Below are 17,098 nucleotides of genomic sequence, written 5' to 3'. Positions count from 1 at the left end.
AGCTACTTTACAGGAATCCTTCTGATAGTTTCCTGCCCTGCGAGGAAGCTGGTTCCGGCAGCTGGTCTCCGAGCCCCTTTTCTGCTGGAGAGAGCCCCTTTAGCAGCAGGGACAGAGGGAACCTACTTGTGACCCTCTCGCCCTGAGAGAGCTGCCAACTTGGTCGTCCCTGAAGTGGAGTGTGCCCAGAGCCTGGGGCTTTAAGCGTTTGAGGGTTTTTTTTTTTAATACATTATTTCTTTTGGGGGGTTGGTTTGTTTGTTTATGTATTTATGTATGTATGTATGTATGTATTTATTTATAATGGAGGTACTGGGGATTGAACCCTAGGACCTCGTTCATGCTAAGCACATTCGTAAAGTTATAGGAGAGGGCTTAGCATGTGGCGGGGAAAGCTTGTATTTAGGAGTCCCTTAATCTGGTTATAATACCAACTGTATGACCTTGCGCAAGTGACTTGATTCAGCCTCAGATTCCTCATCTGCCAAGTGGAAATGAAAGCACCCACACAGCAGGCTTGGGAAGATGAGAGATTGTCTCCATCGGTTGGCACAGTGCTGCCTTTGGCAAAAGTGCTAAGTACATCAAAGTTACAAGTGAGCGTCCCACAGCCCAGTGATAACTGGTAAGCAGATGGAGTAAGTGTGCTTCCAGAATTTCTCTCTCTATACCAAAATTATATATGTACATATATAATTTTTGTTAATAAAAGTGAGATCATGCCATAATGTACAGAATAGAATGTTCTGCAGTTTGCGTTTTTTTCAGTTACTGTGATGCGGGCATCCTTCCATCTGGGCACATACACTGGTATCTACCTCTTTCACTTTTGGAGGCTACATAGCATTTCATGGTTTCTCAATGACTTTCCTGTTGGACACAGGTTACTTCTAGAATTTTCACTATTATAAACAGTAAGAGCCAATTCAAGGAAGGTTCTGGAGGTCCATTAGAGGGGCATTAGTGCAACATCTTATTTTCAAAGCAAGTTATTTTATCATTTCATTTGGTTTTCACAGAAACCTTACCAGAAAAGTAAAGCCCCAATTACAACTAGGAAAACGAATTTGTCCAGAGGGACAGACATCCCGAGGAACCCACTAATCGTGGCAGAAGGGGCCTGGGACTGTCCCCTCCAGTTAATGTTTGTCATGCTTCTGGATCAGGGGCTGTAAGTGCTAGGGCCAGGCAGGTGATGCAAGTGTATGAAAGGCGGCCAATCTAAGAGGACAGGTGACACTTGGCTTCAGTGTCAAGGTGAGAATAGGGAGCGTGAGGGCTGTGGGCAAACGAAAGACATTCTTGGTTTCCTGGGGCCGGACACTGACCACTTGGCTGGTTGACATGCAGAATCCCAGGCCCACAGATTACTCGAGCTTCCAGTCTTAAAGAGAAGTGGGAAATACGGATTCTTACATGAAATCTCCCAGATAACAAACGTAGCCAGCCAACTTGGAAATCTTCACCCCTTGCATGCCAGATTGTGAGCCCTGCTTCAGGCCCAAACTTCATTTTCTACTTTGGATTATAAAACAGGTATCTAACATGTAGGGCACGGAGCTGGAACCTGATACAGTAGGCACTTGGAACAAGCGCCCAGAGTCCCCACTGTCCTATCATCCTGTGAGGTTATGTGGCCCAAAAAAGACCATTCCGTTTTGTGATTTGCCCTTCTGACTTCCAGGAGCGTTTTGTCAGCCATCATTGCTGGGTGTTGGTCAGCAAGACTTGACCCTGTTCACCATCTCCATAGCCGCCTTTGTGTACATTTTTTCTGCCCACCCAGGCCAGAGCCTTGGACAGCATTCCCAGTGGGCTTGGGTGTGTCCAGTGAAGATCACTATGATTGCTGAAAGCAGCTATCCAATTCCCCTTCACTCTTCTCCCTCTCCCACTCTTCTGTTCTGGGGCAGTGTCATGGTTAAGAGTGGGACCCCTATAGTCACACTGCTTGGGATCCGGTCCCTGCTGTCTCTAGGTCGTGGTATGGTCCTGAGCAGGTCACTTTACCTCTGGGTGCCTCCATTTCCTTATCTGTAAACTAGAGGAAATGCTCAGCTCAGTTAATGTTGGTTATCATTCTGTTGGTTTCCTCTCACTTTGCCAGGGGCTGTGCAGGTGCTGGTGGTACAAAGACAGATCACACTCTTGCCCTCAAGGAGCATGACCTTGACATAACTGCACGCAGTGGTCAGCAAACTGCTGACTCGGGGGCAGCGGAAGCCTTTCTCCTGTCAAGTTTTTGAGCTTTGAGATCATGCGAGTTCCCAGGTACCCGGAAGACTGTGGTTCCAGGCTCCTTTGGGAGCAGAGGCGGCTGCCCATCTCCTTTTTTTTTTTTTCCCCCTTAATTTTTTTTGTATGATAGTACTGGGGATTGACCCCAGGACCTTGTGCATGATAAGCACGTGCTCTACCACTGAGCTATACCCTCCCTGCTGCCCATCTCCTTTCCTTCCTGCTGAAGCCTTGAGGCAAACTCATGTCTGGACTAGTTCTGGATGACGGTGGCAGAGAATCTCCTGGTCCCTTCACTTCAACCTGGATCCCACCTTCCCAGAGGAGAGGAAGATCCCAGCCAACTCTCCTGCTGGCAGCTCCCAGACTCTCCCTGTTTCCCAGCTTCCTGTGGTTGAGGTACAAGATCACTTACCCTGGGACATCCCAGGGTTCTTGTCTAGTCCCAAGGCCTACACCTACATCCCCTCGACCTCTGCCTGAGCTGTGACCCTGGGGCATGGACCCCCCACACACACACTCCCAAATTGCCCCTCTTTGGACCCATTTTGCTCACACTAAACAGGAGGTGGTTTCTTCCCCTGCTCTGTTTCCCCGAGGATGAGGCAGACATGGTAGATAGGCTGTAAGCTTGGAATGGTTACTTTAAATTTGAAAATTAAAATTTCATTCCTCCTCTTTTTCCCCATTCATTCATTTAACATAATTATTGAGTGGCCACTGTGTGCCGAGTCCTGCTCTGGGGACACAATGATGAATGAGATGAAGTCCCTGCCCACACGTTTGAGTTGGGGAAGCAGACATTAAGCCACTAACCTCATTAATGAATATAAAATTATAGAGATAAATCTGATATCAGAATGGAATGTAATTCTCTATGAGAGTGTAATAAGCTAGGACCTAACTGGGCAGAATGTCGGGGGATGGAGGAAGAAAGGGACCACGAGGTGCAAAGGCCCTGGGGCCAACAGGTTGGCAGTTCCTCACAAGTTGAACACAGAGTTACCTGTGACCCATTCCTAGGTAGACACACAAGAGAAATGAAAATATGTCCACATGAAAGCTCGTACTTGAAGGTTGATAGCATTATTATTCATAATAACCAAAAAGGGAAACAACCCAAATGTCTATTGACTAATGAATGGATAAACAAAATAACTAAAAACAAACAAAAAAAGGATATGCAGTGAATACTATTCAGCCATAAAAAGGAATGAAGTACTGATTCATGCTACAATATAGCTGAAGCTTGAAAACATTACGCTAAGTGAAAGAAGCCAGTCACAGAAGACTGCATGTTGTATGATTCCATTTATACAAGATGTCCAGAATAGACAAATCCCTAGAAAGTATTTTGTGGGTTGCAGGGTGTTTTAGTTTGCTCAGGCTGCCATAACAGTGTACAACAGACTAGGGGTCTTCAACAGTAGACATGTATTTTCTCACAGTTCTGGAGGCCAGAAGTCAGAGATCAAGGCGTTGGGAGGGTGGGTTTCATTCTGAGACCTCTCTCCTTGGCTTGTCGATGGCCTTCTTTTGTCTTTGTCTTCACACGCTCTTCCCTCTCAGTATCTGTGTCCTAATCTTATTTTAGGAGACCTGTCCTATTGGATCAGGTGACCTCTAATAACCTCCTTTTATCTCTTTTACCTGCACCCCAGTGTTCATAGCAGCACTAAATAGCCAAGACATGGAAACAACTTAAATGTCCATCGACAGATGACTGGGTAAAGAAATTGTGGTATATTTATACAATGGAATACTATTCAGCCATAAAAAATAATAAAATAATGCCATTTGCAGCAACATGGATGGCCCTGGAGAATGTCATTCTAAGTGAAGTAAGCCAGAAAGAGAAAGAAAAATACCATATGATATCACTCATATGTGAAATCTGGAAAAAAAAAAAAAAGACAAATGAACTTATTTATAAAACAGAAACAGACTCACAGACATAGAAACTTACGTTTACCATTGAGGAAAGGGACAGGAAGGGATGAATTGGGAGTTCGAGATTTGCAGATACTGACGGGTATATATAAAATAGAGAAACAAGTTTATACTGTATAGCACAGGGAACTATATTTGATATCTTGTAATAGCTTACAGTGAAAAAGTATGAAACGAATATACGTTCCATGTATGACTGAAGCACTGTGCTGTACACTAGAAATTGACACAACATTGAAAACTGACTGTACTTCAATTAAAAAATAAATCTCTACTACGTTAAAATAAAAGACAACTCTAAGTCACATTTTGAGGAACTGGGGCAATAATTCATATATTAAAGATATGAATATATGAATAGGGAGCACAACTCAGAATGAAGAGTGACTGCTGATGAGCACAGGGCTTCTTTCCAGGGTGATGAAATGTTCTGGTATTTGTGGTGATCAGTGCACAAGTTTGTGAATACAGGCAGGCCTCGGAGATACCACGGGTTCGGTTCGAGACCACCACAATAAAGCGAATATCACAATAAAGCAAGTCGTGAATTTTTTGGTTTCCCTATGTATATGAAAGTCATATCTGCACTATACTGTAGTCTATTAAGCGTGCAATAGCATTATATCTAAAAAAGCCAAAATACAGACCTATAATTAAGAAATGTTACTGCTAAAAAATGCTAACCATCATGTGAGCCTCCCTCGAGTCATAGTTGTAACATCCAAGTCACTGATCACACATCACCATAACAAACATAATAACTAGGAAAGAGCTTGAAATATTACGAGAATTACCAAAATGTGACACAGAGACACGAAGTGAGCAAATGCGGTTGGAAGAAATAGTGCCAAGAGATTTGCTCGTCACTGAGTTGCCACAGAACTTCAATTTGTATAAAACAAAATATCTGCAAAATGCGATAAAACAAGGTCTGCTTGTGTACTAAAGACCACTGTCCACACTGAAAGGACAACTTTGCCCTGGGGCAAGAAGGAGCCTGGTTTGCAGAGAATGAAAAGGCAAATAGGGTGAGATGAACTGGTGGGGTTGGCAGGGGTCTCTCGAGACCCCAGGAGCCTGGATACTTCAAGGGTCTGTTCACTACATAAGACTGCCCTTCTGCACAGTATATGGCCTTAAAGCTCATTATAAGGGACCCTTGCAAACTGGGGCTGGAACTGGATATTTTTATATTTTTTAAACCCTCAAAGGCCAACTTCTGTTCCTTGAGGGCAGTTTGCCATGGAGCAGACGGATGTAGCGGCAGAGAGCCTCTTGCTTATTGTCACATAGTGTTTCCTGTGTGACAGGCACTGTTCTAAGTCCTTCTCAACTACTAAGTCATTTAATTCTCACAATCCAGCGAAATGGGAGCCGCTACTCTCTTGCCCCAAGTCATGCTGCCCACACGACTCCTAAAACGGCAGAGTCGGAATTCAAACCCCGGAAGTCCATGCTGTTTGTTACCCACCGCACTGTGGTGCTTGCTCATAACAAGCCTGGGAGGTAGGGACGATTAGCCTAGGACGGCCCATTTTACAGATGAGGGAACTGAGGCCCAGAGATCTGAGTGACTTGGCTTGGGCCAGAACATGAGTTCGGACGAGAGGTTGGGATGGCGTGGGCATGTGCACGGGTAAGTGACCTCGGCGCCTGGTCCTCACAGGAACAGAGCCAGGGGAGTTGGGTCTGGGGAATGCTTGTGATCCAGGAGAGGCAGGGCTCAGAGTCGGACCTGTGCTCAGCCTCCTGACTGCTTCCTCCGGCTCTCAGCCCACCCTGGGGACGGCTCTTTGGCAAGGCTGCCCTGCCCAGGGGCTCAGGGCCAGTGTCAGAGATGCTGAAGAGACGCCCAAGAGGGCGCTGGGGTGGGGGCAGGCACCTTCCTCCCAGCTTGAGGGTGGGTGCGGCCGAGGCCCGCGTGACCTTGTGGCTGACATTCCTCGGCAGCCACGTGGCCCCAACTGGCAGGGACAGCTGCGGATAGGGGCCGAACCAGCTTTGTTCCCAGGGTGGCGCCCGCTCTCCATCCAGGCCCTGCTCCTCCCCAGGCTCGGTGGGCAGCTGGCACTGTGGGTCCCCTGCTATGAGCACCTAGAGGCACGGCGCCACCAGGGTCTCTCCGCGGGAGGCACGGGGCTCTGGGAGGATGGGGCAGGACCAGACGAAGCAGCAGATCGAGAAGGGGCTCCAGCTGTATCAGTCTAACCAGACAGAGAAGGCTCTGCAGGTGTGGATGAAGGTGTTGGAGAAGAGCTCGGACCTCGTGGGGCGCTTCCGCGTGCTGGGCTGCCTGGTCACGGCCCACTCGGAGATGGGCCGTTTCAAGGAGATGCTGAAGGTGGGAGCGTCCAGCAGCCGGCGTGGGAGGCTGGGGCCAGGGCTGGATCTCTCCCAGGCTCCCCGGTCCCCAGCCTGCCTCATCAGTCTCCCTGGTATCCCACAGGCTAGTGGCTGAGGCCTGAGGCTCTGAATCTGCATCTAAGGCCCTGGCTCTCAGATGTTGGGTCTTGGCTCTGGATTTGGGCCTGGGGCCTTGAACTTTGTTGTCTGAGGCTCTGAGGTTTGCAGTCTCAAGGTTTGGGGAGCTCAAGGCCAGGTCTCAAAGTCTAGGTGCCAGCCTTCCTGTCTGGGGTTCTGAGGCCAAGCCTGAGAGGGCACTGGCTCCAGGTTTGAGGCTGGGGCTGGGTGGCTGGTGGAGATTGCACACCTAGTCTCGGAACCAAAAGGTGAAAGCTGTGGGTCCATGCTTGGGAGCTCCCGGGCTGCAGCTTCTAGTGTGTGGCTAGGGAGCAGAGAATGCATCTGAGCTTAGAGGGTGGATACTCTGGCGCTGAGGCTTTGGGCTGTGAGGCTTGGAGGGGTGACGGCTCGGGTCCGAGGCTCGGAGTCCGGGCTGACAGGCCCTGGCCTGCCACCCTGGCGGGCAGTTTGCTGTGGTACAGATTGACACAGCTCGGGAGCTGGAGGATGCCAACTTCCTCCTGGAGAGCTACCTGAACCTGGCGCGCAGCAACGAGAAGCTGTGTGAGTTTCACAAGACCATCTCCTACTGCAAGACCTGCCTCGGCCTGCCTGGCACAAGGGCGGGTGCCCAGCTCGGGGGCCAGGTCAGCCTGAGCATGGGCAATGCCTACCTGGGCCTCAGCCTCTTCCAGAAGGCCCTGGAGAGCTTCGAGAAGGCCCTGCGCTACGCCCACAACAACGACGACGCCATGCTCGAGTGCCGCGTCTGCTGCAGCCTGGGCAGCTTCTACGCTCAGGTCAAGGTGGGCCCGGGGCCCCAGGGAGGGCGGCGGAGGATCTGGCTCTCTGGGATCCTCCCGTGAGCCCTACTCCCCTGTTGCAGCACCTCGGTCAGTCCTCCCACTTAGGTAGGGACGGGAATCCGAGAGGGAAAAGACTTACCCAGGAGGCTAAGACATGGCTGGGAAGGGCAGAGCCAGTATTCCAGCCTCGATCTGTCTGACTTACTGTAGGAACAGGAAACTCCTGGGTAAGGATAGGCTGTGAACGTGCACTGGACAAGTCACCTCTCCTCTCTGAACCCATGAAATGTGGGAGAATAGGACTCATCTTACAGTGTGTTTGTAAGGATGCACTCATCAAATATGTATTGAGCATCTACTATATCCTAGGCATTGTTGGCCTGAGGTGCAGCCATGAAAACAACAGCAAAGTTCCTGGGCTCATGAAGCTTGCATTCTAGCTGGGGGAGAAAGACAAATCAATATAACCAGCAAATCAAGTGTATAGCATGCTAGAAAGTGCTTGGGAGAAAGGTGAGCAGGGAACGGGCATTGGAAGTGCTGAGGATGGGGTGCTGCAGTTTCAAATTTTAGTTGGAAGACTTCGAAGAGGTGATGTCTGATGACTTGCAGGAGGTGAGAGGGTGAGGCACGCAGAAATGTGGCAAAAGAACAAGAAAGAGGGAACAGTTAACACACAGCTCTGCTCTGGAGGGAGCTTACCTGGCATGTTCCAGGAAGGCTAGAGGCCAGCATGGCTGCAGCAGGTGTGTGAGGAGGTAGGAGGTGGTGGGATCAGAGAGGTAAGGGGGAGGGGAGAAGGCAGATTGAGAAGGAACTGACAGGGTCAGTGACTTCAGGCTTCTGGTCCTGAGCATTTGCTCTCCTTCTCCTGAGGCATCCAGGCTGCACTTGGCCCATGGGGGTGCCACCTGGCACATAGTAGATACTTAGTAAATCATGGGGTGTGTAAACACTGATGGATCAGAGAAAAGGAGAATCATCCACAATGACACTGAGGATTTTGTTTTCAGCAACTAGCTGTATGGGGAAGCCATTCAGTGAGATGCAACAGGATTGGAGAGGGATGGGGTGTCTTAAAACCTTTTTTATTATGAAAAAAATTAATCATACAGGAGAGCAAATAGAGTAATATAATGAATCTCCAAATACCCACCACTTAGATTTATCAATTATTAATATTTTGCCATATTTGACTTACATATTTTTCACTGAAGTGTTGTGATACAAAATTATAGACATCATGATATTTTACCCTGAAGTAGTTCAATATGCATTTCTAGGGGGAAAAAAACATTTTCTGACATAAGGACACTTTGTTACATAATCACAATACCATTATCAAAGACACCATAATGAGCAATTAATTATCTCTTAAATTTCTCTATTTACCCTGAAAATACGCCTTTACCCTCGGCTTGTTTGAATTGGAATATAAACGAGAATCACATTTGCGGTGGTTAATATCTCTCAAGTCTCTTTCAATAGAAAACCCCTACCCTCCCCTTTATTTTCCATGATTTATTGAAAAAGCCAGATTAATTACCTTGTAGAATGTTCTATCTTATCTTCTCATTGCTTCCTCAAGGAGTGATGTAACTTGTTTCTTTGTCTCTATTAGTGTCTATGAACTAGAAATTAGATAATGACTTGGTAAGATTTAGGCCACACGTTTTTGGTGGGGATATTGTGTAAGCGAGGCTGTGTGCTTCGTTTTACATCACAGCGATAGTTGTGGAAGTAACACCCTGATTCCTCTGTCTTCAGCTCTGCCTTCTTCCTTTAACGACCAGCAGGTTAACTTGTGGGGTGACTCTTTGGCTGTGAATGTTCAGTTCTGCAACAACATTTTCCATAATGGCTTTAGCATCTATTGATGTTTGTTGCTGGAATCAATTCTTTCATTTCAACTCTCATGAAATGGCGATTTCCAAGTTCCCTCATGCCTTCTCTCATTATTAGCTGGGATTTTTCTACAAGGAAGAACTCTACCTTGTTAATTGTTACTCTGAAATACAGTTCCTAAAGGAAAGGCAGAATAAGTACCTTTTGTCGGTCTTTTAATTATAATGAGTTGATGTAAGGACTGTCTTCAATGATCACACTTTATTTGTTTTCCTTCCTCTTTTTGGAGTGTCATTATTAAATTATGGATTTTTTAAAATATTCAGTATTCCTCAGTCAGTTGCAATCATTGTTCCTTTTGATGCTCATGTTAACTTTAGTCAGTGGAATTTTCTTCTGTATGGCTCCTGTATCCTCTTTTTTTTTTTTTTCAATTGAAGTATAGTCCGTTTACAGTGTTGTGTCAGTTTCAGGGGTACAGCATAATGTTCCAGGCATACGTACACATAAATATATTTGTTTTCATATTCTTTTCTATTATAGGTTACTATAAGATCTTCAATATAGTTCTCTGTGACCTGTGTCCTTTTGAAGAGATTTCATTTAGTCTTTGAAAGAAAGCATTCTTGTTTCCTGGGACAATAACCTGCCCCAGGCTCATTCTGTATACAGTTGTCCCTCAGAATCCATGGGGGATTTGTTCCAGGACCCCTGAGCACACCATAATCCGGGAACGCTCAAGTCTCGTGTATAAAATGATGAATTATTTGCATATAACCAACATACATCCTTCCAAATACTTTAATCATCTCTGGATTTCTTATAATATCTAATACGATGTAAATGCTATGTAAATAGTCTGGTGTGTGGCAAGCTCAAGTTTTGCTTTTTGGAAAGTCCTAGATTTCTTTCCCAAATATTTTCAACCCTTGGTTGGTTGAATTCAAGCATATGGAGCCCTTGGATACAGAGGGCTCACTATATTTCCTGCCCCAGCCCTGGGACCAGCCATTCCTCCAGGTTCTTTTTAGTAGGAAATGGTACTTAAAGACCAAATGTGGGCCATCAGGGGTTGGAAGGGATAAATTGGGAGTTTGAGATATGAGGATACTAACATACATACATATATATATATTATATATATATAAATAAAATAGATAAACAAGTTCATACTGTATAGTACAGGGAACAATATTCAATATCTTGTAGTAAAGTATAATGAAAAAGAATATGACTGAGGCATTGTGCTGTACACCAGAAATTGACACAACATTGTAAACTGACTATACTTCAATAAAAAATACATGTATACAAATGTGGGCTCTCAGGATGCTCATCGCTACTCTTCAGTTGCCGGGACAACTGGACTTCATACTGATATTTCCAATTAAATCCAATGTTTCATGATTTTCCTTATTTCAGACTTGATTCTCTTTTCTCTTAAACTGAAAATCTTGGTTTCCAGCAACATAATTAAATGTTTACTTAATTCTACAAAGTGCATAAAATAGTTTCAAAAGACAATACCAATATTACTGAAAAAAAAAAAAAAAAGACCCATGAATGAAGTTTAAGATTTCTTTGCCATTCTTTTGTCTTTATAATATACCCCACTATGGCTAAACTAGGTATATGTTTTAAGGTCATTGGAAATAATAACTTTCTCTGTATGGTTCTATAATATAATATAATTATAAAAGTATTATAATATGTTATAATATACCTTGATTGTATTATAATACATACTTAAAATTAATTATAAATATAGTATTAATATGATGATATACAGTTAAGGTCATTTATTTCCATTTTCTATTTTTAGGGCTTTTAAAATTAAATTTAATATTTTTAGGGGGAGGGTATAGCTCAAGTGGTAGAGCACATGCTTAGCATCCATGAGGTCCTGGGTTCAGTCCTCAGTACTTCCTCTAAGAATAAATAAATAAGTAAACCTAATTATCTCCCCCACCAAAAAACAAAAACCTAATTACCTCCCCTCCAAAAAAATTTAATAACTTTAAAACTGTAAAACATTTACATGGCTTCAAATTAAAAAGTATATAGCAAAGTATATTAGGAACAAGTTTTTATTGGGGTTATTGAGAGCTCTCTTTTGGTCATATTAACTTGTTAGATATGAAATAAAAATTCAAATAAATTTTCTACAAAAAAGAACACAGAAATGGGGCTGTAGCTGAATGGGACATGGGTGGTTTGATTTTGGTTTTAGTTTTTTAAATGAGGTAAGAAATATCAGAATGTGTATGCTAATGGGAATGATTCAATAGAGGGAGACTGGGGTGGGGATTCCAGAGCCCATGTGGTGGGGGTCCTATTTAGTCTGATAGGAGCAGGGGGTAGCTGGAGGGAGGCAGAGTGGGAACAAATCTGGTAGATCTGATGGATAAGGTGGATAAGGGCGCCTCTCTGATGTTTTGGTTTTCTCAGTGATGTATATGGTCAGGTCATTTGCTCATAATGGGCAGGTTGAAAAGACATTTGGAAGTTTGAGGAGAAAGAAAGGATGAGAGAATGATTTCCTTGCCTCCATGAGTCTGTCCCGATGTTCCCTGAGCCGACTGTGCTGGCAGTCAGTTATCAGGAGCCTCCAGTGCACGGCTCCTGCTGGGAGTCTGGAGGCAAACTCCAGTGCGGTCAGGGTGGGGCTCTGATATCCCCACAGCCACCCTTCTGTGTATCTCTGAAGTCGAGGGACCGGGTGAGAAGAGAAGCCAACTGTATTTCCCTGCTTCTCATTCATTCACTCAGCACATACTCATTGTGCTCCTGCTAAGCGCCAGGATCTGTGCTATACTCTCGCCAGACGTCAGCAAACCGGGTAAAAACCCCTGCCTTCATGGAGCCCACACCTTTGCACTGGCTGTTCCCTCTGCCTGGATCACTCCTTCCCAGAATGAATGAGTGAAACCTGGTGGGACTATGGGACCCCCTGATTGCTGGAAAAGTCAGGCCACGGAGCCCTCGACTTAGGGACAGCTCCTGCCACTCAGTGTGCCCCCTCCCATCTCACCCCCTCTGTCCCCTGCAGGACTATGAGAAAGCCCTGTTCTTCCCCTGCAAAGCCGCAGAGCTCGTCAACGACTACGGCAAAGGCTGGAGCCTCAAGTACCGGGCCATGAGCCAGTACCACATGGCTGTGGCCTACCGCCTGCTAGGACACCTGGGCAGTGCCATGGAGTGCTGTGAGGTGGGGCAGCAGGGAAGGGGCAGGTGGAGGGTGGTGGTGTGGGCTGGGGTCTGGGGCCCAGGGCAGCAGGACCTCTTCCTGCCAGCTCAGCCCACTGAGGCCCCCAAGGCTGGCCCCTGGTCCCTCCTCTCTAGAGCTGAGCCTCTGAAGGATGTGTGTCTTCCTACCTTCTCCCTGCTCCAAAGCTCATTCCCTTCCAGTCCATTCTCAGGGAAAGAGTCTTCTCTCTATGCCCACCCCCGTACACTGCCTGTCAGATACCCTCTCTGTGGGGCACTTTAAGTAGGAAGATCTCCAGTCTCTGGAGTTCCACTGACCTGGGTTCGAATCCCAGCTTTGCCACTTACTAGCCAGATGACTTTGGTCAAGTCACTCCTGCTCTCTGAGCCTCAGTTTCCACTTCAGTGGGTGCTGCCAGGCCTCAGTGGTTCGGTGTGTTGGGTGTGTTGGGCTCTGAGGATGTTGGGGACCCTGGACTGCCTGTCAGAGGGGCCCACTGGGTGCAGGTGCCCCAGTGGTGAGGGTTCCCTAGTGGTGAGGGCAGATGAGCAGGCCTGAGTGACCAGCCTCCGTCACAGGAGTCTATGAAGATTGCACTGCAGCATGGGGACAGGCCACTGCAGGCGCTCTGCTTGCTCTGCTTTGCTGACATCCACCGGAGCCGTGGGGACCTGGAGGTGAGGTCACTGGGATGCAGGGGGAGGCTGTGTGGGCCTGGCTTAGCCTGACTCCACCCTGCCACCTGGCTGCACAGACAGCCTTTCCCAGGTATGACTCCGCTATGAGCATCATGACCGAGATTGGAAACCGCCTGGGACAGGTACAGGTGCTGCTGGGTGTGGCCAAGTGCTGGGTGGCCAGGAAGGCGCTGGACAAGGTGAGGTGGGCCCCTTTCCTGCAGCCCCCAGCCCTCCCCAGTGCTCCCACTTGGGGCCAGTAGGTCAACCAACAATCTGTGGGTCTGATTCTGGGCAGGACTCTTTCAGACACTTTGTCTAACATAAGCCTCACCCCACTCCCACGAGGCAGGGGGATTCCAGATCATTTTCCAGGCTCCGAGAAGGCCCAGGCACACAGCTAGTAAATGGGCCAGACCTGGGGTTTGAACTCAGCATGCTTCAACTGCCTCCTATGATTTCACAACACCCCGAAAGACAGGAATACTCTTCCCATTCTGTACCTGAGTAAACTGAGGCAGGGGATAACCTGCCCACACAACTCTTGTGACTGTACCCCAGCCTCTTCCTGCTACCTTTGCACACAGGGCAGCTGCTCAGCAGTGCTGCCCTCCCCAGACCCTACCCTCCCTACCCCTTCCTTTCCTATGAGCCAAGGCCTCTGTTGGACGGCTCTGCCCACAGCCCTGGCCTGTGCTCACCTTTCAGGCTCTGGATGCCATCGACAGAGCCCAGGACCTGGCCGAGGAGGTGGGAAACAAGGTCAGGCCTGATTCCATCTGCTGGGTCTGGAGTCAAGAGCTCCAAGGTGGGATCTTGGGTGGGTGGGGAGGGCCTCCCTGACTGCATTTATGCCCTGAGCCCCTCCTGATCTCCAGGAGCTGCCCCCAGTCATCCCCAGACCCTGGTTGTTTCTCCCGGGGAATATCAGAATTCCTTAGAGGTTTCTTGATGGTCATTAAAACTTCTAACAATGGCCTCCACTCATAGAGAGGTGGACACCACAGGACTCTTTCTAGGTATTGGTTCCAGGCCTCACTGGCTCCCTGCAGTGTGGGTACAGCAAGCCCCATTTCACAGATAAGAAAAGTAAGGCTCAGAGAGGTGCTCAATGTCCCACATCTGGTGACTGATCTGTCTTAAAAACCCATGTTCCTTCCTCTCCACATTTAATAATCGTATGGGAACCTTTAAGTATTAAAAATAGGCTCGGTGTTCTCAAAGTCTTCTAGAAGATGTGCATTTCTCAGGAATCAGGTGCACACTCTAATTAAAATGCCAAATACATGTGCCCTTGGCTGGATTATAGCTGCTCTGGTTTACCCAAGTATCTCAGACACATCAGAAATGCTGATGAACTGTTGTGTGTATTTAATTAACAAAAACAGGAAAGCAAATTAATTATTGAGTCAATGCAGCAGGCTTGGTCAATAAAATCCTTCCAAAACATGGGGTCCCCAGGCACTTCTTGGAGTGAAAATCACTGATCTGACCCACCCCCTTATCTTGCATGAGGGGAAACCAAGGCCCAGAGAGGGCAGGACGTTTTTCCTAAGGCCATCAGCCAGGCAGGTACACAGCTAGGACTGGCCCCCGTGTGTACTGACTGCCCAGTGGCCCTGCGGGGACAGCTGCTCGGGCTGGGCAAGGAGGGAAGCAGGACTGCTGCTCCCGCACCAGCACTGACTTGGTCTCGTCCCCGCCGGCCGCAGCTGGGCCAGCTCAAACTGCACTGCCTGAGCGAGAGCATCTACCGCAGCAAAGGGCTGCAGCGCGAGCTGCGCGCGCACCTTGTGCGCTTCCACGAGTGCGTGGAGGAGACCCAGCTCTACTGCGGGCTGTGCGGCGAGTCCATAGGCGAGAAGAACAGCCGGCTGCAGGCCCTGCCCTGCTCCCACATCTTCCACCTCAGGTGAGCGCCCCGCCGGTGGGCACGGGGCCCGCGGGGTCTGTAGGGCACTCTGGGGCCTCATCACAATAGTAACACGAACAGCACACACATAGTGTTTTCTGCATCCCGTGCCTGTTCTAAGAGTTTCCTGGCTAATAACTCATTGAATCTTCCCAGCAGCCCTAAGACATGGATGTTCTTCTATTATTCTCCCCAAAGAGGATTCAGAGAGGCTTTTCATACGTCATGGGATATAAACACCCAGGACCAGACCTGTCTCCATCCCAGCCTCCTGACTCCCAGCTCAGGCTGTGCCCTGAAGCCTCCCTGGACAGAGTTCAAGGGAGAGGGGGCTGCCGGCAGGAGCCCGGGGGCTGTCATACCTTTTGCACCTGCAGAGGGGAGGGGAGGGGAGGGGAGGAGAGAGAGCCGGGCCCTGGATGGAAGGACAAGCCCTTTGAGTGGACAGAGCCCTTTGCCTCTCAAGGTGCCTGCAGAACAATGGGACGCGGAGCTGCCCCAACTGCCGCCGCTCGTCCATGAAGCCTGGCTTTGTGTGACCCCGACAAGTCATGGGCTTCTGCTTCGGCCCCCTGCTCCTCCTCTACCCCGACGCTGGAGGCCTCCCCAACCCGCCGGGCCTCACACGCCTGTTTACTCCTGGGGCAGCCGCCAGGGCCTCCTCCGGCCTCAGCCAGGGCCTGCCCACTGCTGCTCCCCCAGGCCCAGCTGCCCTCCCCTGCCTCTTTGTACTTTGCTCTTTATAGAAAAATAAACCATTTGTACCTGGTCCCAGAGATTCTGACTTACCCTGCCTGACGTGTGAAGGGCGGGAGATGGTGGAAGTGAGTCTCTCCACATGAGTTCCTCAAACACACGTGTCCCTCGCACATACAGATGAGTGCCTGCAGCTGCCCTTCCAGGTTCCTGGGGTGCCCCCGTGAGCCAGATTCCTGCAGGTGAGGACACCTTTAGAAGCTGAAAATGCTGACATGCAACAGTGGGAAGGATGATGTGATAAACTATAAACATAGTAAAGCAACAACATAGAAAGTCCACTAGAAAGATGTTATGGACTGAATTGTGTCCCCTCAAATTCATATGTTGAAGCCATAACCCCCCGGGGTGACTGTATTTGGAGAAGGGCCTTAATCAGGGTGGGGCCCTAATCTGTTAGGACTGGTGTCGTCATGAGAAGAGGAAGAGACACCAGAGAGCTTTCTCTCTCCCTGTGCTGCACAGAGAGGACAGAGAGGACACAGGAAGAAGGCAGCTATCTGCAAGCCGGGAAGAGAAGCCTCACCAGAAACCCAGCTCCCCCACACCTTGATCTTGGACCTCCCAGCCAGCCAGAACTGTGAGGAAATATATTTTTGTTATTTTAACCACCCAGTCAGTGGTATTTTGTGATGGCGAAACTAATAGCAAAAACTAGCAGACTAATACAAAAGTGATAAGGGCTTTGGAACAGTAAAGAGTAGAGCAGCATTCCTCTTTCTCCTCTTCCTCCCTTTCCCTTCTCATCCTAAAACCATTAGGTGAGACAGAGCAAGACAGGCATCCAGGTGGAAGGGTGGCCTGGTGTGGGGTGTTGGAACCCAACCAGGTGAGGGAGTGTCCCCACAGGCGAAGCCCCAGTGTGGAGAGGTAGAGCCTGTGTGGAAAGAGAAGGGTATCCACACACATGGGGCCTCATCCTGGAGTGTCAGTGCCTAGGGTGGGTGAGAAAGGGGTTCACACGATGGCAGGGCTTGGTGCTGGGTATTGGGGCCAAGCAAGATGAAGAGGATGTCCATGCAGACAGGTGGTCAGGGAGCTGGAGCCTGAATAGGGCAAGGAGGGCACCTGTGCACAGGGCAGCCTGATGTAGTGTGTCAGTCAGAGCAGGGTGATGAGGACACCCTGGGGGAGAAAGGCTAGCATGGGAGCCTGAGGAAGGCATCCATGTGGTGGTGGTGGTGGTGGTGGTGGTGGGTGGGGTGCCATCCACTGCAGAGGGTCAGAGACCAAGCCGGGGAAG

At 48.5% G+C, this 17,098-nt stretch overlaps 1 protein-coding gene and 1 non-coding gene across 3 annotated transcripts; one reads left to right on the top strand and one right to left on the bottom strand.

Moving 5' to 3' along the window:
• Window positions 1-2,362: 2,362 nt before the first annotated feature.
• TRNAD-AUC lies at window positions 2,363-2,434 on the bottom strand. The gene has a single exon. It is a non-coding gene; the product is annotated as a tRNA-Asp (tRNA).
• Window positions 2,435-6,145: 3,711 nt separating this feature from the next.
• RAPSN (receptor associated protein of the synapse) lies at window positions 6,146-16,421 on the top strand. 2 transcript variants are annotated; one of them, XM_014563971.2, is made up of 9 exons: window positions 6,146-6,418; window positions 7,119-7,457; window positions 12,352-12,510; window positions 13,089-13,187; window positions 13,265-13,387; window positions 13,896-13,949; window positions 14,900-15,099; window positions 15,566-16,037; window positions 16,321-16,421. In XM_014563971.2, exons 1-8 carry the CDS (start codon window positions 6,338-6,340, stop codon window positions 15,636-15,638), a joined length of 1,128 nt encoding a protein of 375 aa, XP_014419457.1. In that variant the 5' UTR covers window positions 6,146-6,337; the 3' UTR covers window positions 15,639-16,037; window positions 16,321-16,421. The 2 variants fall into 2 exon arrangements, with proteins under 2 accessions (XP_014419457.1, XP_006190321.1); XM_006190259.2 differs by having other exon boundaries at window positions 6,151-6,529; window positions 16,321-16,419.
• The last annotated feature ends 677 nt before the right edge of the window (window positions 16,422-17,098 follow it).

The sequence above is a fragment of the Camelus ferus genome, chromosome 10 (assembly GCF_009834535.1).
Source record: "Camelus ferus isolate YT-003-E chromosome 10, BCGSAC_Cfer_1.0, whole genome shotgun sequence".
NCBI lineage: Eukaryota > Metazoa > Chordata > Mammalia > Artiodactyla > Camelidae > Camelus > Camelus ferus.
This window is presented reverse-complemented; position numbering and strand designations above follow the sequence as displayed.

Bases quoted from the DNA above. Each gene is read 5' to 3' on its own strand.
- RAPSN (XM_006190259.2), top strand. From the start codon at position 6,338: ATGGGGCAGGACCAGACGAAGCAGCAGATCGAGAAGGGGCTCCAGCTG. The intron at 7,458-12,351 runs GTGGGCCCGGGG...TGTCCCCTGCAG, and splicing joins GCTTCTACGCTCAGGTCAAG to GACTATGAGAAAGCCCTGTT. The intron at 13,950-14,899 runs GTCAGGCCTGAT...CGCCGGCCGCAG, and splicing joins CCGAGGAGGTGGGAAACAAG to CTGGGCCAGCTCAAACTGCA.